The following is a 23,014-nucleotide window of genomic DNA, read 5'->3' as shown; positions in this document are numbered from 1 at the left end:
CTTATAGGGCCCTCCCCATCCATTAATCTCTCCGTGAACACTTTGAAGATTTTTCCCGAATGAGCTGGCCCTCCTCAACAATATTACTCCAAACTAAGAATATATTTACCTAGTTTAAGATAGAAAAACATACGACTATGATTTTCTTTTGTATAACTGAAGTGTACTTCATGTTTGTTTTAAGTTTCATGAAGATAATCCTTTCGAGGTTCATGTATATGTCACTCTAAACATAGTCATCTCTAGGGTTTGAACATGAGTTCTCTCTGAAAGTGTAATGTGTCTTATGACTACACCCAACTGTTAATATTATTAAAAGTTCAAGCGTGAATCCAGTTATTAATTCAAAATCTAAAATTAATACTCTTCATTCCTAAATTATGTCCTCATTTATATTATAACTAATTTTATTTATCCGTGCGATGTACAAGTTGATTGTATGCATTATTTATATTGCATTTAATTATTTCTTAAAATTTTCGTAATATTTGTATCATTTTATTAATAATATGGCTGCAAAATTAAAACATAATAGTATATAAGTTTAAATTAAAACTAGACTGAATTTAAATAAACAATATTTTGAAATAATTTTAAAATATAAATATTATAATAATAGATTGTGAAAATTCTATTTTTATAAAGTTTCTAATTTAATTTTAATTATTGATGGGTGAATGTAGATTGTTAAATAAATTTAAATATTAACCTTGACTGTGTTGAAGAATGATTAGTAATCTCGAAATCGAAATTAAGAGTTATACCAGAATGGTCGAGATTTAGAGCAATTCAAGACGATCAGAAATCTGAAGCGATTCTTTTCCAGGCATGCAAAGGGTCGGGGATAATCTGAAATGGGAGTATTCTTGCTCTTTAATATATTTTGGCCGTTTCTATAATGCAATAAATATGCATGCTAGATTTTCTTTAAAAATAATTGATATTGTTATTTTTTTTTTGGTTGAACATAAGCTTAGAAAATTAAGTGAGCATAAGTCGTAAAGTCACCTGCGACTATCTAATATCTTCTTCAAGCCAACATCTCACATAATGCAAAGGATGTTCCAACATAACCAGCTGTCCAAATTATGCCTCCTTCTGTCTTAGCTATACAATCAGCAACTTTATTGATATTTATCTGAATATGTCGAAATTTGACTTCCCAATTTTTTGAACACCAATCGTAAATCTGTTTTTATAAATCGTGCGGCGGATGGAATGCTGGAGGCCGTCACTAGGGTTTCCTGATGCTTCTTGATTTCGAGCTTGGGATAGTTTGGGCCTGTTTATTAGTTTAGGCTCGGGCATATTTGGGCTTGTACAATAGTAGTATAGCATTGGTCAAATTTTTGTAACATATTCGAATTATGTCGTAATTTAATTGGTAAAATAAGTTTGAAGTTAATGAATAAACAATATAAGAAAACATTTGCAGAAGTTAATATTTGATTTTTTTTATATATATTATAAAAGATACATGGACATTCCATTTTTAAACATCATTAATTAAAATAATGAAATATATTTACCTAATATTATGTTTTTAATATTAGATGACAATTTCATACTTAAAGATTTATAATAACAATAATAAAAAGAGTGCTATTTTGCAAAGGGAAAAAATGTAATAAATAGGAGTTGAGGTTTTGTTATTTGGTGAATGATTTTGCAGTCTAACATTTTATCTTTTTTAGACTTGGGCTAGTTTAAGATTTATAATTAAAGCAAGTGACATAATAAATATAGAAAACAAAATTATGAAAATTTAAAATGATTTCATTTATTGAATTTAGCTATGGTGAAGAGTAGAACGAAAACTATTATGTATAGAGATTTGTTTAAGGTAAATAGTTACATCCGCTTGATTTGGTTCGATTTTCTTGGATGTTTTTAATTGAATTAGAGTATTCAATTTTTTTGAGAAAACACACACTTTTAACTCTAAAAGCCAAGTATTTGGCATTGCTTTTGGAGTTGAAAAATGCTTTTGGATAGACTTGTTAGTGAGTCGAGCTACCTGCTCAAGTCCAAAAGTTTCCTAAAATTAGGCTCGAAAAATGGGCTTGAGCAAAAAATAGACCTATTTAAAATATGGTTCCAGTATGGGCTTAAACACTCAAGGACCGACCAAATTTCTATGTTTATAATATATTATATAATTTATAACACATAAAAATTAAATTTATAGTAATATATATTACTATAATATAAATATTTAAAAAAGTTAAGATGTTTATATATAAAATTTTAATAAATGAAAAATATATAAAAATATTAAATTAAAAATCATATAAATATTTTTAAAAAATTTTAAAAAATAATATTGATTTATACATTTACAAATACGAATAAATTTAGACAAAATGTTAAATCTATAACTTAAACAAACATAAAATGTTTTAATAACATGTTACATAAACATCTCTACGTTGGAAGAGAATGCAAAATGGGGCCTTAATTCCATTCAACTTTTAATCACATTACAATCCAAGTAATTATTTATCTTACTATTACAATAGTAACTACCACCTTAGGAAACTTAATAAACAAAGATTTCATTCAAAAAACCATTTAAACTTCCAAAATATTCGTAACTGGTAAAATAAGTCTTCGATTTTTTTTTAAATCCTTTTAAAATTTTCTCACTCAATTGAGCTTTGAACTAATAAAATTGGCTAAATAGGCTTTTTAAGTTTTAACCAACATTGACAGTTAATATTTAATAGTAACGCTGATATGGCCATTAATAAATGTCACGTCAACATCAAATGTTAATGCAGAAGTGCTACATCAGCAAAAATAAATAAGTTATTTTTAAAATAAATACACAATAGATCTAGACAAATGGTTGTCCAAAGTCATTTGAATTTTAACATACATTTGTCTAATTTCCTTCTAGAATCATAAAAACATATAAAAATTATAAAAAAACCATTAAATTTTACTAAAATCAATAAAATTAATTAAAACCATAAAACTTATAAAAAACAATTTACTAAAACCATAAAATTTATTAAAAATCATTTGTAAAATATATTAGAAATTAATTTAAAACCATAAAATTTTACAAACAATTAAATTATTTCTTATAAAATTTATAAAACTATTTTCCACATTTTGATTAAATTATTCGACTAATATAACTTGTGCAAATTAAAAATATTGAGGCAAAATATAACAAAAAATTGTTAATCTTGATGTTATGATATAAGTTGTTGATATTCATTTTTATTTAAAATATTAAAATAATAAATTATTTTTATAGATTTTATAAAATTTTATGATTTTAATTAATTCATAATGTCTTTTTATATATATTTTGTATGATTTTTTATGTTTTATAATTTTATAATGTATTTGGATAAATGGGTGTTCAGATTTAAATAAACCTAGACAACAATCTGTCCAAATTCATTGTGTAAGTACATTTTTTTGAATTTTTTTATTTTCTGTTGATATGGCACAATCCCATTAGAAATCAACAATGACATGGCATCTATTAACCATCACGTCAATGTTGTCGTTAAATGCTTATGATTAGCATCAGTCAAAGGGTTTATTAGATTAATTTTATTAATTCATAGGCTCAATTGGAAAAAAGAAATTCAAAGAAAGTTAATTGGAGGGCCGGTAACCATTCAAAACATAATCTTGTATTAATAATTTGAAGAACTTGCAGGGTAGAAAATGAAGGATGTTGGATCACATATTTAAAATATAAATAATTGGTTTAATTATATATGTATATATGTTGTTGTTTAACTTGATACTAACTAAAATGATCACGTTTGCAAAAATCAATTTTTTAAACAAAATAATAGTAAATTTTAAAATAATTAATACAAATTTGTAATAACTCACCTAATATATAATACATGGAATAATGCAATGTGTCGCACAGCTAGAGAACTAATATAATATATAGTACTGTGATATTGTCGGTGAAGACAATAATAAATAAGGAGTTTGACGTAGAGGTGCTCATGGGCCGGTCCGGCCTGACGGCCCGTCCGAAATATGAGAGGATTCGGGTAAAAATGTAGGCCCGAAATATGGGTTTGGGCAAAAAAATGAGGCACCACTTTTTTAGCCCGGGCCCGGCCCGGCCAGGTCCGAATATAATAAATATATTTTTTTTATTTTTTATTTTAAAATAATTTTTTATTATTTTTAAAATAAATTTTTGGTGTTTATTAAAAAAGGGCCGGGCCAGGCCGGGCTTGGGCTTAGGAATTTTTCCCGAGCTGGGCCTGGACAAAATTTCAGGCCCATATTTCGGGCCGAGCCTAGGACATGGGTCAAAATTTTTTCTGGGCCCAGCCCATGAGCACCTCTAGTTTGAGGTGCCAATAATATTGGGATTCGAGAGTGTTATAAAGTAACCTTCATAACTATGGCGGAGCCAAGTACTCGATTTCTCTAAAATAGAAAATTTTTTATTTATGACTTTTATAATTTATAAAATTTTAAATTAATAATAGTAGAATTGTACTTTGTCCTACAAAATAATAAAATTTGATTTAATCTTTTAAAATTATAAAAATATAATCTATTAAAATAGTGAAATTATATTTTTACTATCGTAAAACATACAATTTAATTTCGGCCCCTAAAAATTTTTTTTGGCTCCACCACTGTTTCATAACCTTATAACATACATATATTTATAGATTCATGTGTTTTAGAATATACACCGACAGGAATCATTGCATTATTTTTTGTTGATTATTACTTCAAAACTTATTGCTTTGGAATACTTTATAGTTATGTAAAGGATGTCATGAGTATTTCATTTTGACATATAAGAATCAACTAGTAACAGGAGAAATTGATGGAACTTTTAGCAGAAGGACTATTTTTCTCTTTCATCTAACGTACATAGACTAATTTGTTTAATAGATGGGGCAAAATACAAGCAAACTCCTAGTACAAAGACTTCTATAGTACTTTTACCCCGAAAACATTCATTTCTATTCAATGATGCAATATTATTTAATTTTTATTTTATCCGATGAAAAAGTTGATATTTTTCGAACTTTTTAGATTTAGTTTTTCTACTTCTATTTCTAAGAATTTAGTCACTCTACTTTTCTGATTTCAAAATTCAAATTTAATTATTAACATTGATAAAATTTTAATGTTAAATCCGTTGGAGCGACATTTTGAAATTAAAAAAAACTCACCTAATAGCCATGTAACAAAAAAAATTAATAAAAGATTTTTAACAATGTTAAAATATTGAGTTACTAAATTCCTTAAAATAAAAGAGTATAAACTATAGTTATATAAATTTATTTATATAATATATTGTGATTAATGATACATTTGAATTTTATTTTGAAAAGAAAAATGGTTAATACTGTCGGTGGCTTGTAGATGCATGATAAAAAAACAACAATACTAATCTATTAAATTTTAAAACTAATAAAAATACAGGAGTGAATATGATAAATTTAAACATTTTAAATTCAATTATTGTATGAAAAATAATATGCAATTTTATAAATCATATCAAACTAATAATTCGTTCCTTAAAACATTAATTTGTTTAATTAATAATAAGACACCCAAAATTATATATTCTTTCATCTAAACCTTCTTTTGGATATAAGATGAGCTGCCAGGCTTCATATTATTGTTTCACCAGCATTTCAAATCAAATCATTGCATAACTTTTTGTTCTCTATCCTTCAAAATGTTGATAATTGATAGGTTTTTCTTTTAATTTAATTGATTAAGTTTTAATTTGGTTGATATTACTCAAAACCTAACGATATTTTAAAATAATCTAATGAGGACATGACAAATCATCCTTGTTCAAGATGAACATTAGCCAAGATGGAAACTTTTCAACCCAACCCTTAGACTTTGAAATAATTAGCCAGTTTGTGACAAGTTCAAACGACTGTCTAAACACATGTTCAATCATGAGTTTGAACGGACAACGAAACAGGAATGAAAATAGAAAGAGTAAACAGAGATTTACACACAACCATTCGTTAACGCAGTTCAAAAATATTCTTAATCTGCGAAGCCTTGCTCACTGAATGGTTTTCATTCTACAATTGCTCCAACCACCTATTGGCTAAAATCAAATCTACCCTTCTACAAAGAAGTAATTGCAACACCAATAGTTAATCCCAACTTGTTACAACCACTCACCCCAAAACCTCACTTACAAAGGTTCAATCTCTCATAAATAACACCTAATAATAGAGTACGAAAATACGAAGAAAAATAACAAAATAACTTAGCAAATTGACATAGCACTCTCTTAATAAAAATCTTCCATATGCATTGCCTGCCTATTTATAGGCTTAATATGGTAGCCTATTCGATTAACATAGTCCAACATAAACTCTTTTTCTTCTTCAATATAATAATTAGGATAAACAGACTCCAATCTTATCTTAAGATAAATAAGAATAATCTCCTGAAAGTTAGCACATAAATTTGTCAGGATAAGGATAAAGGATAAGCACAAGCTTTATCCACAAAGTCAAGTCAATCTCAACCTCTTCAAGACTTCAAATTCGACCATGACTTGAGGAACAATAAAACACATCTTGGAAGTCCATTTGCTTTTGGAAACATTACATGCATGAAAAAAGCCCAAGTCAAATAAGCCAACAAATAAAACCACTAAGTTGTCCCAACATCTTGATTGTGTGACACCCCTATCTCGTCTCCATTGCCAAATTAGGGTTACGGAGTATTACCATACAAATCAGGACAATTGACTTCAAAGTAGATCAATAATGTCATTTTATATTAATTACCTAAATCTCATTACAAACCTAGCAAACATACACATTTGGGCCTTAAATTGAGCCTCTGAGACCTTAAAAACACTTCGGGATCAACCCGATACTAATTTAAAATAATTCAGAAAATCAAGGAAAAAGTTGAAAATTTGGAAACAGAAGTCACACGCCCGTGTGACATAGCTCAAACCGTGTGGGCATTCGAACAATAGGACACACGGCCATGTCCCAGCCCATGTCTCAAATCGTGTAGCTCACTAACTTATGTCACACAGCCATGTTGCAAGCCGTGTGCCAGATCGAGTAACTCACTGACTTGGGTCACACGGCCATGTCGCAGGCCGTGTATAACTTGCACCTAAAATAAAAAAATGACACACAGCCGTGTAGTTAGACCGTGTGTGTCACACAATCGTGTAGTCCGACCGTGTGTGTCATATGACCATGTGATAGCCCGTATCTCAAGCCGTGTGCTCCATAATTAACTTCTAAAACAAGCCATTTTAAGATCAAATATTGTCCTATAAGCTACACCAATTTCACCCACACTCAAAAGCCCTAAACACACTTCAACAAGACCAAAACATCCTAAAATCATCATATATACAACACATTTCCATTATTCAACCAGTGTACCCTCATTGGTACCACAAAGTATACACCAAAAAAGTTCAATCAATTGCCATTTGAAAGCACCTCAATTCATACTAAAACAAAATCCACCAAAACAAGGCTAATATGCCACTACTCAATCACCAAACTTAGATAAAATAACTATCTAATGTCAACCATTACCAATCCATTCCACCATTCTAAATAAGTGTACCAAAATGACCTTTTACATATAGCTTTTAATGTATATACAAACCAACTACACCATATATTACAAAGTATGTTTAATATTTTGTAACTTTGCATAATTTGGAGACCAAAAAGAAAAGAAACATAGTTGGGTGATCTCTATTACAGTTTACCTAGAATGAATTATGTCAACTATGAATTTGCCCTTAGTTTAGTTTGTGATTTAATTTAAGTTTTAGGGTTGATTTGATAAAAGTTAATTGTTAAATTAGTAGCTAATTATGAATTTTCATTAAATCAAATTTAAAATCCAAATTAAACATTAAAAAAGTAACATTGTTATTTTTAAATGCTCAAATTTATAACTAGTGTCAAATACAGCTTACCACATTAGACTAAATATAATATGAATATTAAAAGAAGATGTAATATAATATGAATGTTAAAAGAAGATGTCAAACTTTAATACTAAATTATGTATTAAACTTGATATAAAATGAAAACTTCATTAAAAATAAAAAGATATATTAATATGATGTGCCCAATGGCAAAGCTAGGGGTTAGGCTCGCCCCTCTTAAAATGAAAAATGTTCTATTTAAACTCTTTATAATTTATAAAATTTTAAATTAGTAATGATATAATTATATTTTGACCTTCTAAAAATTAATAAAAATTTAATCAATTTTTAAAATTTATAAAAATATTCACTATTAAAATGATAAATTTATACTTTTACTATTATAAAAATATATAATTTTGACGTAAACAAATAAATTTTATGTTATGATAGTGAAACGCAAAAGTAACGTTTAATTTCCCTTTTTATTTGGTTTTAGGAATACGAAAGCAACCGATAGCAATAATGAAGAAAAAAATAAAACTGTTGACCTTCGAGTACAGATGTGCCACGTGTGCTTCGTTGGCCTAATCGCTAGACACATTTCGGGTACAATTATTAAAGCCAACGGTGACTTTGAAATTTGAAATGCGTCACCCACCCGCGCGTGAGATACACCCTTCAGACACGCCACTATCGTTTTTTCCCATCCCCTGTTTATTTTATTTTATTTATTAGACAATTTTCCAAAATTATCGCTAAAATTTAAATTTTAAATATTTTATTTATTATATTTATATTTAATTATTTAACTTCAAAAAGTTACGAAATGATTATTAACTAGTCACAATTTTTTTATCTAAGTCACTAAATTATTCAAAAACTTTTATTTAAGTTATTTAGTTAATGAGTTTCAAGTGATGAGTTGACGGTAGTTATGATGAATTAGTACCTATCGATGAGTAAAAAAATATACATTAGATCCAAATTGATCTAATGGTTAGTGTCAGAGATCAAAGAAAAAGGTTGTTTAGATTTTGGTCTGTAGATTTTATACGTTCAAAGTTATTTCATGGAAAAATAAAACTATATAAGAGAATGGAAAAGAAAACTTTCGATTGGTGTAAACGATACAAATAGAGAAGGCTATATAGCAACTATTTTAACAACTTAGTGATTTAAATAAAAACTTTCGAATAATTTAGTGACCATTTTATAACAGTGTGAAGCTAAGTGACCAAAATGTAGACATACTAATAGTTTAGTGACTTTAGATGTAACTTACACTAATAATAAATGTCTCCGCCTAATAAATTAGCGTTAAATAATATAAATTTCAATTGACTACTTGAAATAAAAATCAAACTAAATAATAATTAATATTTGTCGCATTTTGTGAGCAAATTTTAATTATTGTATTATAATGAATATTACATAAATAAAGTATATAGTGAATAGAGATATTTTTAAGAAAATAATTATTTTTATTCTTATTATAAATTTATCTAATTTTGTGAATTGTTCTTAATTTAATTATTAAAATTATTTGACACACTATTTTTATGAATTGTTTTGTTTAACTGAAAAATGGTCGTTGAGAAAACAAATGAATAATTATGAAAAGAATTGATTGATTCTTATTTTTAAGGGAAAAAACATATAAATATTCTGAATTTTATTTTAAAGTAATTTTATTCGAATCTAAATAAAATAAATAAATCTTGATATTAAAATAATAAAACAATATTAAATTTTAGTTTGTGGGCTTTGATTAATCAAAATAAAAGAAGCATATGTTTGTAGGAAGAGTATAAGAGAAAAGAATATTCTTCCATATAAATTTTCTTCTGCCCTGCCATATTTGATATTATTATATACTCTTGTTTCACTATATTTATATTTTTAATTAAAATAAATTATTTGTGTTTAAATCTTCAAGTAACCTAAACAGCCCTACTCCAATTTCTCAATTTAAAAATTCTTTTAAAATGTTACATGTTTTAATTGATAATTTTTATGGTTTAATATATTTTCTTAACTTATTTAAGTTGGTATATGGATTTGTTTAAAATATATATATTTAAAATAATTTTAATTTTTTAATTTTGTCTACCACATATACTATTGAGAAGTTGTCAGATGTCATTATCAGGTTAACCAAATGTTATGTCAGTGCAACTCCACATACCTAATTAAATTAAAAAATTCAGATACCAATTAAATACTTTTAAACACGTATTAATCTCTTTTTTTATATAATTGTTCTGAATTACTAAACCAAAAATTTCAAGTTTACCCATCTACGAACATCTAACACCTCGAATTACCATAGACTATGAAATTAGGATGTGCAAACGAATGGCCAAAAATAATCAAGTGGCATTTAATTCATAAACAAATTGTACCAAAAACATTTAACAAACCTAATTTGTGCCGAATGTGGTACTTATTGACTAGTTTTGATTTTTTTTTTAATATAATAACATTTAAAATATATTTTCCATATTTACATCTTGGATTATTTTATCTCACTAAGCATTTTCAAGATTTTAAAATGCTTAAAAATATGTTCTAATATATTTTATCTTATTCTAAAATTTTTGGATTCATCGATTTAAAGTGTTTAAGATTATTTTAAAACAATTTAATGACTAAATATCAATGTCAAGTGTTTAAATATCAAAACATTATTCAAAATATCAATATATTGAGAAATCAATAATCACAGCCAACTCTAGAAGGGAAAAATATTGATACCTTGCTTCATGGTATCGATACTTAAGTGTATAATCGAAAAATTATTGAATTTTGCTCACTAGATATACATCAAGTTGCAATTGATCCAAGTAACTACTATAAGGAAAATATAGATGGACATTGAAAAGTCGCCTTATCTAGAGAGATATCCACTATGAATCAATAGTACATTATATGATTTAAGTTCAACTCACTCGTCAAGTTGCAACCCCACTCATATATATTCAACTAGGATCACTCTCCCACTATGACTTTCCTTGGTGAAAGTATAGTTACACAATTTACTAATGTCACAATGAACAAATTGAATTCTCTCTAAATTCATACCACAAACAAAAATACAAGTATTCAATATACAAATCTTTGTAGCCCAAATCAACCCAACTAATGTGATCTAATTTAATTACAAGGATTTCGTTCATATCAAACACCATTGAGGCAAAAGATGATCTTGAGATATATTTTTCGAATTTTCCTTGATCACATATTTCTTTATTCGTGGAAAGATAATCACACTAAACTTCTTTAAGTTGTACTTGCTTAACTAAATTATTCCTCTAGTAAACCAGAAAGTGTACTTCACAATATTCCTTAAGAAATGCACAAAAGTAATCACAATAATTAGATCAAAATACACCAATAAAATAAGCAAGTTGTGATGCTCAGTTAGTTTTCTTTAAGTTTCAATTGGCATAGCAGCCGACAATTATAACTGACACTAACAACCACTTCCAAAGTTGAACAACACTTACATATAAAAAGCTAGAGTCTAGCGTTACTAAGTAATCTTCAATTCATTTTGATTTTCCTAGACCTCACCAAATCAATTACCCTTAATATATAATACAAAATTTTGAGATAAGTCTTTACAAAGTCAGCTCACATCTTCTTGTGATTGCATATTTCAATATATAAAATAAACAGATCACGCTAGGACTCTTGAAAACTAACATTGTTTAATCCAATCTATTTTCCAATTATAATATTGTCATTTACTGTTCAAAATTCTCAAAATATGCAAGTAAATAATTAAGATACATTGGCCAAAATTGCCAACAAATAAGGCAAGTTTTATCATACTAACAACTATGCCCCAAGTTGTAACTTGACATTGTAGTTGGCAGGTAAAACTAACACTAACACTAACAACTACTAACACCTATAATTTTTTAAAGGTATCAATATCTTCATTAGAAGTATCGATACCACAGGCTGCAAGACACTTTTCAACACAATTTTTCACATTGTAATGACCATATTTTGATTCCAACGACTTCAAATGACTACAAATGAATTCCCTAATTTATAAACACATTAAGAACATTATAACAAAATATATATATTCAAGCATCAAATCAATAAAAAAATTAATTAGAGCTTTATTTTCTTCATCTTTGTCGGTCATAATCCATTCTTTTTGTGAGCTTAAATTAATTTAAATTTTTGTAAATAAAAAAGATTGTTAAAAAATTAATATAAATGACCAACAAGTTTTGGGTGGAATAGCGGAGCACATTACATTCTCAAGGGGAGAATGGGTTTTGAACATTAGAGACATAATTGTTGGGAGGGGCAGCCACATTTGCAAAAAAAATATTGGATGTACCAAACATATTAATGTAACTTTTCTAGAAATGACATTCCCATAAATCATATTTCAATGAATCGATTCTATTTGAATCATAACATGAGAAAACACCAAATGCCCATGAGATCCAAAGTTCGAGTCTCACTCCGTGAAAATCATGTGCAGGTTCTTAAACTATATTTATATTGGTTTATGTTCTACCATATATGGACCTTATAAATATTTATTCTAGTACAGATCTAGATATATTTCAGTTACCAATTTGATCATACTTTATAAAGATTAATTTTGATTATGGTTATTCAAATGTATTCTTTATAATTTTAATCCTAACAATTTATCTAACTTCAAACAAACTTACATTAAAGATTAATGTACACTCTATTACTTTTTATCCATTAATATTTAATGTAATTATTATCATCATTCAAATGCGTAGGAACTGTATATTAAATATGAAAATTATTTTTGAAATGTAATTACAGGTATATTAAAAATTAATGAAAAAATAATGGTGTAGTTTGAACTCATTAATTAAAAAATAATGAAATTTATAATTTAATTTATTAAACGAATTTTTCATCAAATATAGAAAGGATTTAAAATCATAGTATGAAAAAATAGATATTTTTATGCAAATTAAATGACTTCCCCAAAAGAACATGACACAATGAATCTAGCGGATGTGTTTTCCATACTTTCCAATTAAAACGCCACCTCATTTACTTTGCACGTGCCACCCATGCTCTTTCCTCCCCTATACAAACCCCCGTTTCCCCCTTTCCTCCCCTCTCACACTCGACCTTCCATCCCCTCTCCCTGCTTTGCTCTGAAAAGTCCAAGTTTTTCTCCAATGGCGACCGTCTCTCCAACTCCTCTGTTGAAAGATGAGCTCGACATCGTGATTCCCACGATTAGGAACTTGGACTTTTTGGAGATGTGGAGACCCTTTTTCCAGCCTTACCATCTCATCATTGTTCAAGATGGTGATCCTACCAAGACTATCAAGGTCCCTGAAGGCTTCGATTATGAGCTTTACAATAGGAACGACATCAACAGGATTTTGGGTCCTAAGGCTTCTTGTATCTCTTTCAAGGATTCTGCTTGTAGGTGCTTTGGGTACATGGTTTCCAAGAAGAAATACATCTATACCATTGATGATGACTGCTTTGTAAGCTCAACCCTCGTCTCTTCCCTCTTCTATTTTTTGTTTTTGAATTTTGGGTTTTGGTGGGTTTCTCCGAAAACAGTCATCATTTTAAAGATCTGCGTTTGATCCAACTTTTTTAATACTGTTTTACTTTTGGTTTTAAGTTTCGGATCTTGATGTATGGATGTTTAGATCTTGACTTTGATTTGGGAATTTTGCATCTTGTTTGCTGTTTTGGTCACTTTAAAAAGCTGTTTTCTTTAATGTAGTTTCCTATCTTTTATTTGCTATTTGGATCTGCAATTACATAACATCTTTTGATCTGTGTTCCATGGTATGTTTTCAACTCAATTCCTGCTTTGGTTTGTCCAAAATTTAGTCATTTACCAATTTAATATAAGCCTTAGCTGCCTTTCCTAACAATGTTATGAAACATAGTGTTTTCTTCTTTTTTATTGTCTTTCATGTTTGATTTGTAAATCTTGAAATGTTGGTCGATTTTTGGATGCATATTATGTGTGTCTAATTGCTTTGGAGATGATTTTAGAGCTTACATTTTAGAATGTGATTTAGATTTAGCTGTATTTTGATGCATTTTCATGAGATCTGAGAATCAAATGTCTGGTGGTTTACATTCAATACATCGGCAATATACGAAAATCGGAAGTTTGAGGGGTTCCGGTTCCGGTTTTGCAGGTTGCTAAAGATCCATCTGGCAAAGACATCAATGCATTGGAGCAGCACATACAGAACCTGCTGAGTCCATCCACTCCATTTTTCTTCAACACTCTTTATGACCCATACCGATCCGGTGCTGACTTCGTTCGTGGCTACCCTTTCAGCCTCCGTGAGGGTGTTCCCACTGCCGTCTCACACGGTCTCTGGCTCAACATCCCGGATTATGATGCTCCCACACAGCTTGTCAAGCCACTCGAGAGGAACACCAGGTATATATATACTAGTATAATCCTCCACATTGTGTGCTACTTATATGTCTACTCATTTGAATGAAATCTAAATCATATGTTGAATTCCATATCAGGTATGTTGACGCAATAATGACGATTCCGAAGGGAACCTTGTTCCCCATGTGCGGAATGAATCTGGCATTTAACCGAGAATTGATCGGCCCTGCAATGTACTTTGGACTCATGGGAGATGGTCAACCAATTGGACGATACGATGATATGTGGGCTGGCTGGTGCACGAAGGTATCTTATCTTATCTTTCACGCTAGCGTCTACTTAATCTTTTTCTCCCCTATAAGCTTATGATTAAACTGCATTGTTCGAATACCAGGTTATTTGCGATCACCTCGGATGGGGAGTGAAGACCGGACTTCCCTACATTTGGCACAGCAAAGCGAGCAACCCGTTTGTGAACCTTAAGAAAGAATACAAAGGAATTTACTGGCAAGAAGAGTTGATTCCGTTCTTCCAATCCGTTGCCCTTCCGAAGGACTGCACCACCGTTCAGAAATGCTACATTGAGATCTCCAAGCAAGTGAAGGCGAAACTCGGCAAGGTCGATGACTACTTCAATAAGCTGGCGGATGCTATGGTGACATGGATTGAAGCTTGGGATGAACTGAACCCATCGGGCGATATATCCGCCAAGATTCCTAATGGTGCTTCCAAGTGAAAACACATCATTGTGTGAAACGCCTATTTTGCAGGTTGGAGGGAGAACCATTTATGTATGTTACTACATATCTCATAGTATTTTATCATATTTACTGAGCTTAGCTGAACAATAAGAAATTTATGGTTTTATGTATTGTATTAGACTTTGAGAGTTAGCTTCTATAGTTTTTAATTCAGATGATTGCATTTCAATTAATTAAAATCTCTTTTGTTTGAAAATTTTGTTTTTGGTCTGAATGTTGAGGAAAGGGTAAAGCTTTTGGGCTTCTTTTTCTAATTCAAATATTCCGATTTTATTTGAATTCGAATTTGATTATCAAATTCTGTAGGCCCTGGTTATGAATTTGGTTGGGTTAGCATTGACGTCTCATTGGATATTCCATGTTGACTCAATTTTTCAAGAGGAGTTTAGAAGCTGAATTTACCCCCCAAAAAATATCATTTATCGAACTCTTGACCACAAAAATGTTGGGCATTGATTTAGGTGTTGTGATCAGTTTTTTCAACTCTTTCTTACCCGTAGGAATAAGAAGTGTAAATATTGGCTACGAAATTTCCAAACGCAGTCATAATTTTGTTTGTAATATCAAAATTCCCCCTTCAAAGCCGGCAAAAGTTTTGCTGACTGATTCAATTTGGATGATGTTTATAACAATAAGCTTTCAACAAAAAGAGAAAGGTGTGGGTCCACCGTCACCACCACCAGCAGCACAGTCTTGGAAGTGTCCCACAAACAAGCTCATGCCCTGTGTCGTCATCGTTGATGTTCTGTTCTCTATTGTTTCCATTAGTGAAGTGCAGTGCCCCACCACCTGCTTGATTTTGACATTGGACAATCAATCATGTTCCACCCAAGACCCAACCAATTTCTAGTCTCTTATTAATTTACTAAGATCATAATATATAATACTATAAAATATAATTTAATAAAATTCTTAGTATTAAATATTCTTATATAAATTTACTAAAATCATAATATATAATACTATAAAATATAATTTAAAATAATTATTATTAAATATAATTTATAATCTACTTTATTATATCTAAACGCAATACATATTTTAATGTGCTAAAATATCATTAGTGGAACAAATAATTTAATTATTCTACAATAAAAAATATTAGCAGTAATAAATAACTTGAGAATTATATTTTGCATAAACATAATTTTCATATATTAACAAAAGGTTAAATGAAATTCATGAAATTCTATGTCATAATCCATATGTTATACGCTTTTAGAACATCAAAAGTTAGAAGATTGTAATGACATACCATCCCAAATATTACAAATGAAAAAGTTACGAAAATATCATCAATGAAATAAGAAGTTTAATGGTCAAGAAGAAATCTTGACCCATTCCAATCGCACATCGAAGGTAAACTAAAGAAAACGAGCATTTGAGTTGGATGATCTGGAATTTTACTCAATGCTCGATACCGCTCATCCACTGTTAAACCTTCTATTTCACATAAGGTTGAATATAAATTTGTAGCTTTTTCTTGGATGATCTGGAATTCTTCTGACTTTTGTTGAACTACCACATCGGAGGCAATACTCCTACTAATTTGTTCGCCAATGGCCCGCATGTTTTCTGCCAATAAAGTGGCAGCATCATGAAATGAAGAAGAAAAATGATCAGTTGCATCAGAATTCTTTTTTTTCTTCTTTAAAGATGAGGAACCCCCTTGGTTTCTATCTGTTTGCGGCTCCGTAGCAGAAACATCCATGTCATCCAAAGAGACATCAGCTTCGCAGTCATAGAATTCGTTTCTTTCTTCATTAATATCTGCAGTAGGTACATCCTGAACATCTATTTCTTCAATAACATCAGTGGCTGTTTGAGCATCTTTCCCAGTAGCTCGATCTCTTGCGTATATGACAGTAAGTTGGTCGTAGTAAGGGAAACTACGATGTCTGAATTAACCGGCTTCCTTATGACTCTATAAAAATGAGGAAATCATATTAGTTATAAGTTTGGTAAAAATAAGATAATAAAGCAACAACGAGCTGCCTATACTCATCCCAACCAAAACCGCTATTGTTTTGGCCATTAAGCATGTCATACACGATTGACCAATCCCTTTTTAGTAACCTAATCCTCGATTGAATATTAGATCTAGCCTTCAACATTGCATTAGGTAAAGCCTTTTCTAGCATTTTTTCTAACTCGTTTAAATAACCAGCTTTGAACCCAGCATCAGCATTAAAAGTTCCAACATTGTGCAAGTCCACCTGCAGGAAACCAATGCTGCATCTTCTTCTGGAACCCATTTCTTTTTGGTTCCTCGAGAAACTTGGGAAGAAACATTTGATTCTGAAACACCTGACATAATTATCTTAACAAAAAAAAATTATATTAATTACTATTAATATCATGAATCAAAAGGTGAACACTTTATAAAATTAAAATTAAGTTCAATATCATGAATTAAAAGCTCAACACTGTATAAAATTATAACCAATGATGAATGAAAAGAAATTAAATTATAATTCAACAAGTTTAGTACAATACAAAAAACAATTCAAACACCACCAAAGTTTCACAAACTAGATACATAAAATAACATAAACAAATTAACTCAAACTCATTTTGCCCCTAAAACTAACTAATTTCTAGATGCTTACCATTCATTGAACATTTGGTTGGCTAGTTCCATCCTCCAAGTAGCCCAAGCATCCGATGGATGAATATTTACGATATTCGGTTCATCGTCATCTACCACATTACTAGGTAATCCTTCTCCTATATCCGCTTCAATAGGATCAATACTCATATGGGTTCGAATAAAATTATGGAGCAAACAACATGCAATAATGATTCTATTGTGCACCCTTATAAGATAGAATGATGGACTCCTAAGTATTCCCCATCTAAGTTTTAATAACCCAAAGCATCTTTCAATAACATTACGTGCTGAGGCATGTTTCATATTAAAAAATTCTTGCGGAGTACTTGGCTGATAACCCTGACGCCACTCGTTGAAATGATATCGTTGTCCTCTAAAAGGTGCAAGAAGTCCCTCACAATTTGTGTATCCAGCATCAACTAGATAATATCACATCTTGTAAGCGTATGACAACATTTAAAACACTATGAAATGATCTACTAACAGTTTCCCCGGACCTATTGAAGTGATGCTTGATAACTCGATTTTTAAGGTGATGGGAAATGATATGTAAAAACATTGCCACTTGCTCATCAACAAGCATGTTCCTTGACGACTTCAATCCCCCTAACATTTGTAACATCTCACATAGTTTAAAAAAGGCAAATCTATTCATCCTAACTTGTTCAGTACAGGTCTCGTCACTAGCATATATAAGTCTTTTCACATAATCCCGTTGTGCATAAAAATCTAAAATATAGGACCTAATCCTTGGTCTATAAGTATGTAGGCTATGGCTGGCACCCAATGTAAGTAAGAACCAACTCGCAATTCTACAGATTTGCAACCATATTGTCAATGCAATACCAATTCTTTTACGCCTCACACTTTGTGCAATTAAAGGCAGGCGAGCCATTACTGCAAGATATTAATGTGTTCCATATTGTCAAATCGTACTAAAAGGGTCACATTTCTCCAATCATAATTTCAATAACAGTAAAATAAAATTAAATAATTTTATTGCCAAAGAACTTACAGTGGTTGTGTGAAAAGAAGACGCTCAACTGTGGGTGGAGGAAGCAATCAAACAAGCCGCTTCAATAGGAAGCAATAACACACTATCAAAGAAAAATGAACAATATAGATTTAGAATCTTTACGAAGCGAAAAATAGAAATTAAAATTATCTTTGCAATTTATATTAATTACTTAAAAAATATTTAAAATTTATATCTCTTGTATCATTGTATTAAATTATTTAAATCTCATGTAACTTAACTATTTTTACTTTACACTATCATCTCTAAGAAGAACATTTTAACATTTAACCATATTTTTGACAACAATGTTACAAATTTAACATTAACAAACCACATTTTTCTTTAAACAATTTTTAAAAGCACTTTCAATCATAACAACAATGAATAATTAGTACTTAAGCTCGATTTGGAACTCAACTTGAGACACCTAAAACTTCATTTAAATTTCTTAAAATGCTAAAATATTAAAAATATATAGTTTTATATTAACATTTTAATTAAATTTATATAAAATAAATTTTAAAATTATTTTATTTAAATTCATATCGGACAGACCAACCTAATATCATTTGACACAAGCCAACCAAGGCGAACTACTACCATTTTGCATCTTTTAAATATGATTTTTTAATCTTATCAAAATAAAAAAATCCACTATACAAGTAATTTATCCAGCATTTTAATTAATTTTAATTATGATTATTATTTGGTACCACAACCAAAATTATGAAATCAACATGTGTCTCATTATTTATTTTTATTATTAAATGAAAATTAAGAATAAAGTGATTGTTTCTCAACTTCAATGTGGATTTGAAATTTTTTACCACTAATATATTGAATAATTGGTTTTTAATCAAGTTGTTTACTTGATTAGATCTAATGATCCAATTTTTATTTTATTTTATTTACTCATGATTGGATTGGGTTTAATTTATAATGGTTCAAAAGTTGATATATATTTGTAATATTATTAAAATAATATTTTAAATTTAATTATTTAAAATATTTTTAATTAATCGTTGTATATGAATATACACATTTAATTAGTTTTATTTTAATAAAATATTTCTAATTAATTCCTTCAATTTTAATCACCTTACAATTTATTCATTGTATTATATCTAACGGCTCATCTAAGTAATCACTAGTGGTTTGATCCTATAATTTCGTACAGGTCTTGTAATTGCTCGATTAAAATTTTCGAACTAGCTCAACTTAAGAAATTTGATCCCAAATTCAAAATTTTCAATACCAATAAAAATCAACTTATTACATCACCACTTACAAAATATAAAGAAAAACATTACTATGGAGTAAACCATAAAAAAACAGAACATATAGTTCTCATAGACACCGAAACTTGAGCTAAATGATGAATTATCGTAATTGAGCCCATGATGCCTTAAATACTCATCATGGTCAATATAACTCCTTAAGGGAGCAACATCTATCACTTTATCGTCTAAGCCAATGCTTATAACAGAGGTATCAAACGTCTTCTTATATCCCTTACATTCACAACAAAGAATTCCAGCAAAACCAAAGTAACATGCATACAAACAAGCAAAATAGAAGGAATTCATTCAAACTTGTGCTTTAAAATTAAGTTCAATTAATTGCTAAAATCTATAGCCCCTGAAATAAGAAGAATATAGAAGGCTTGTATGTGAATACATGGCAATATGACAGCACAGAAAATGAAAAAGGCTTGGCTCTTCAACAAAAGCAACATGTACAACTCACAGGATCCACAACACAGCTTAATCTAACAACATATTTCACTAATAGCCTAAAAAATGCACATGATGAATTGCTGCATATACCATAGACCAGAAAGACAATATATGTTACTTATTTTCAAATGATCTATGACAAACTGAACAGACTACAGCTCATCATAATCATACAGTTCAATTCTGCAAATGGAAATTAGCAATTTAGCATAATCATACCACTCGACGCAAGTTCATTTTATGGACAACCGATGCATACATGATAATAAGGGTAAAATAATTTGCATGTGAATATTATGCATTCATGATAATATGGAGGTCAGGAAGCATGATTTATAACAGACCAAACACATCCACAACCATATGCAAAAAATCAGCATATATGTGTTTTACTGTGTTTCTCTGTATTTGATTTTGAAGTCTTACAATTTTTCTTTAGTTTAGAAGATTGGATAAGTTAACCAACCTCTTGAATTGCAACTAGAGCTTCAGCTTGCCAACGATTTATGTCTGGAGCAAATCGGTAGCTAATAGCTCTTACCTATAAAATTTCACATAGAACATCAATACCTTCTGGTTAAGCCTCATAAATCATAACAATGCTTAGCTGAAAGGTGCTGCATAATTTGCGCAGAGATGATTTGGATAAGTCACTACAGAGATGTTAATATCAGCTAAATGTAAAATTTTAGAGTCAAATATAGAAATTTAATAAGATGCTTCATTTAATCAAATTCAACCATAACTCATGCACTCATAGCCAATAGAGCTTATTTTAATCTCAATTGACCATAATAATATTACAGTTACATATACTGCAAAGAATCGCTCAGACGCATGTGCATAAACTAAAATCAAGAATTACTGCAAACGAAGTTGACGCCAATCAAGAACCGAACAACAAAGTCCACGGAATATCCAAAATTAAGCAAGAATATGTTGCAACTAAAAATAGAAAGACTATTCAGAAAATTTACATAAAACACACAAAATATTATCACAGGCACATCAAAGTTATGTTGCTCAGATTCGGGTATAAATGTTTGATACCCCGAACCCATGTCTAAAAACATGTCGAACACGAAAATTTCAAGAAAAATGAAGAGTTGGAGCCATATAAGAATCGAAGACATACAGAAAGGATGAACAAAAAGGGATCCATATTTCAATAAAACCAAACAACACCATTCAATTTCTATGAAAATCAATCAATAAACCAATGCAATTGGTAAAAGCAAACACTATTTTTTACAAGTTTCAGACAAAAAGGAATTCAAAACATACCCAGAAAGGATGGAGATCAAGGAAATCTTGAGACCTAATCAAGAACCAAACAAGAAAGTTAAAACAAGAGACTCAATTTGCAAGGTTTGAAGTTAAAGAAACACCCCCACTTACAGGCAACCTTGTCAGAATTTTGAGATCAAAAACCTTGTCAGAGCTCTAGTTCCTGCTGGAAAACAATGAGGCCTCTTCGATTTTCCTGGAACTTAAACAATAAACAAGCAGAAAAATTGATGGGCCTCAAAATTATTAATTGAATTGATTCATTGCGGGAAAAAAGAGGGGGAGTTATCAGATTTGAGAAAAACTCACTTTTTGGTGTGGCCGATCCTCTAGTTTTGATCGTAGTTACCTTCAGGAACAAAAGAAGGAAAATGTAAGGGGTGGTTCTGATTGATGTTGCGAGGGAGAGGGTGGAGGTGGCTTTCGGGTTGGGAGGGTAAAATAGGGCAGAAGAAATTGGGAGAAACAAAACGGAAGCAAAACTGAGCTTTCCTTCGGGAATAGAAAGTAGCAAATTGCACTGAATAGGGGTAATGTAATAAGCCCGTAATAGGGCATTACACCCAACCAAACGACAGAATAGGTGGGGCCCACGAAATAGGGCTGTAATAGCATACCCATTACAGTGAACTAAACATCCCGTAAGTATTCTATAGTTTTGAAAATGGATTTGGTTGATGAAAAATTTTGATTAATATTATATTAATATTTTAATGATTGAATTACATTATTTGAAAATCGAGTAATAGTTTAGAATCTAAGCTATAATCTGAAGATTTCCCTTCGACTACCCTTATATACATAATTATTTATATATATATGAAATATCATTTATGAAATATAACTTTCTAAAAATAAAAATTAAATATAACAATAATGGTTACATACTCCAATCTAATGCTAATATCATATTCATTAGGCATAGACTTTACGAGTCACATGTCTCATCAATATTTCAAAATGGAGCACTCTTAAAAAAAAATCTCAAATATTTTCGGAACGTGGTAAATAGTTTTAGAACATGTTAAAAGAGTTTGGAAGGTTAAAAAAGTTTAGAAATCTAAGAAAGAGATCTAATTCCTGTGGAACCAAGTAGAACATTTCGAAAACTCTAAAATATTCTAACCATGTATAAACTTGTATAGAATGTAGATAAAGTTCTAAAGACGTGAGCTTAACCATCAGATGTATCAAATCCTAGTCTTAAGATCAAAGGGCATTAACTTATATAATAGAAGGCACCCTCCCTCGTTCGTACATAGATAGAGATAGACAACTTTTTTCAAAAATAACACTTC

The 23,014-nt window shown here is 29.9% G+C and overlaps 1 protein-coding gene and 1 long non-coding RNA gene across 3 annotated transcripts; one reads left to right on the top strand and one right to left on the bottom strand.

Annotated features, from left to right (window-relative positions):
- Positions 1–13,010: 13,010 nt before the first annotated feature.
- Positions 13,011–15,260, top strand: LOC105788061 (probable UDP-arabinopyranose mutase 2). Its single transcript, XM_012614763.1, has 4 exons — positions 13,011–13,419; positions 14,095–14,345; positions 14,441–14,609; positions 14,698–15,260. The coding sequence occupies exons 1-4, from the start codon at positions 13,102–13,104 to the stop codon at positions 15,037–15,039; spliced, it is 1,080 nt and encodes a 359-aa protein (XP_012470217.1). The 5' UTR covers positions 13,011–13,101; the 3' UTR covers positions 15,040–15,260.
- A 1,942-nt stretch (positions 15,261–17,202) lies between these two features.
- Positions 17,203–22,210, bottom strand: LOC105788066 (uncharacterized). Of its 2 annotated transcripts, XR_001131858.2 has the most exons (6): positions 22,026–22,210; positions 21,828–21,918; positions 21,714–21,747; positions 20,896–20,970; positions 18,691–18,772; positions 17,203–17,384 (listed from the first exon to the last, which is right to left on the bottom strand). It is a non-coding gene; the product is annotated as an uncharacterized LOC105788066 (long non-coding RNA). The 2 variants fall into 2 exon arrangements; XR_008197832.1 differs by having other exon boundaries at positions 21,714–21,918.
- Between the last annotated feature and the right edge of the window lie 804 nt (positions 22,211–23,014).

Source organism: Gossypium raimondii, chromosome 7 (genome assembly GCF_025698545.1).
Source record: "Gossypium raimondii isolate GPD5lz chromosome 7, ASM2569854v1, whole genome shotgun sequence".
In the NCBI taxonomy this organism is placed as follows: Eukaryota; Viridiplantae; Streptophyta; class Magnoliopsida; order Malvales; family Malvaceae; genus Gossypium; species Gossypium raimondii.
This window is presented reverse-complemented; position numbering and strand designations above follow the sequence as displayed.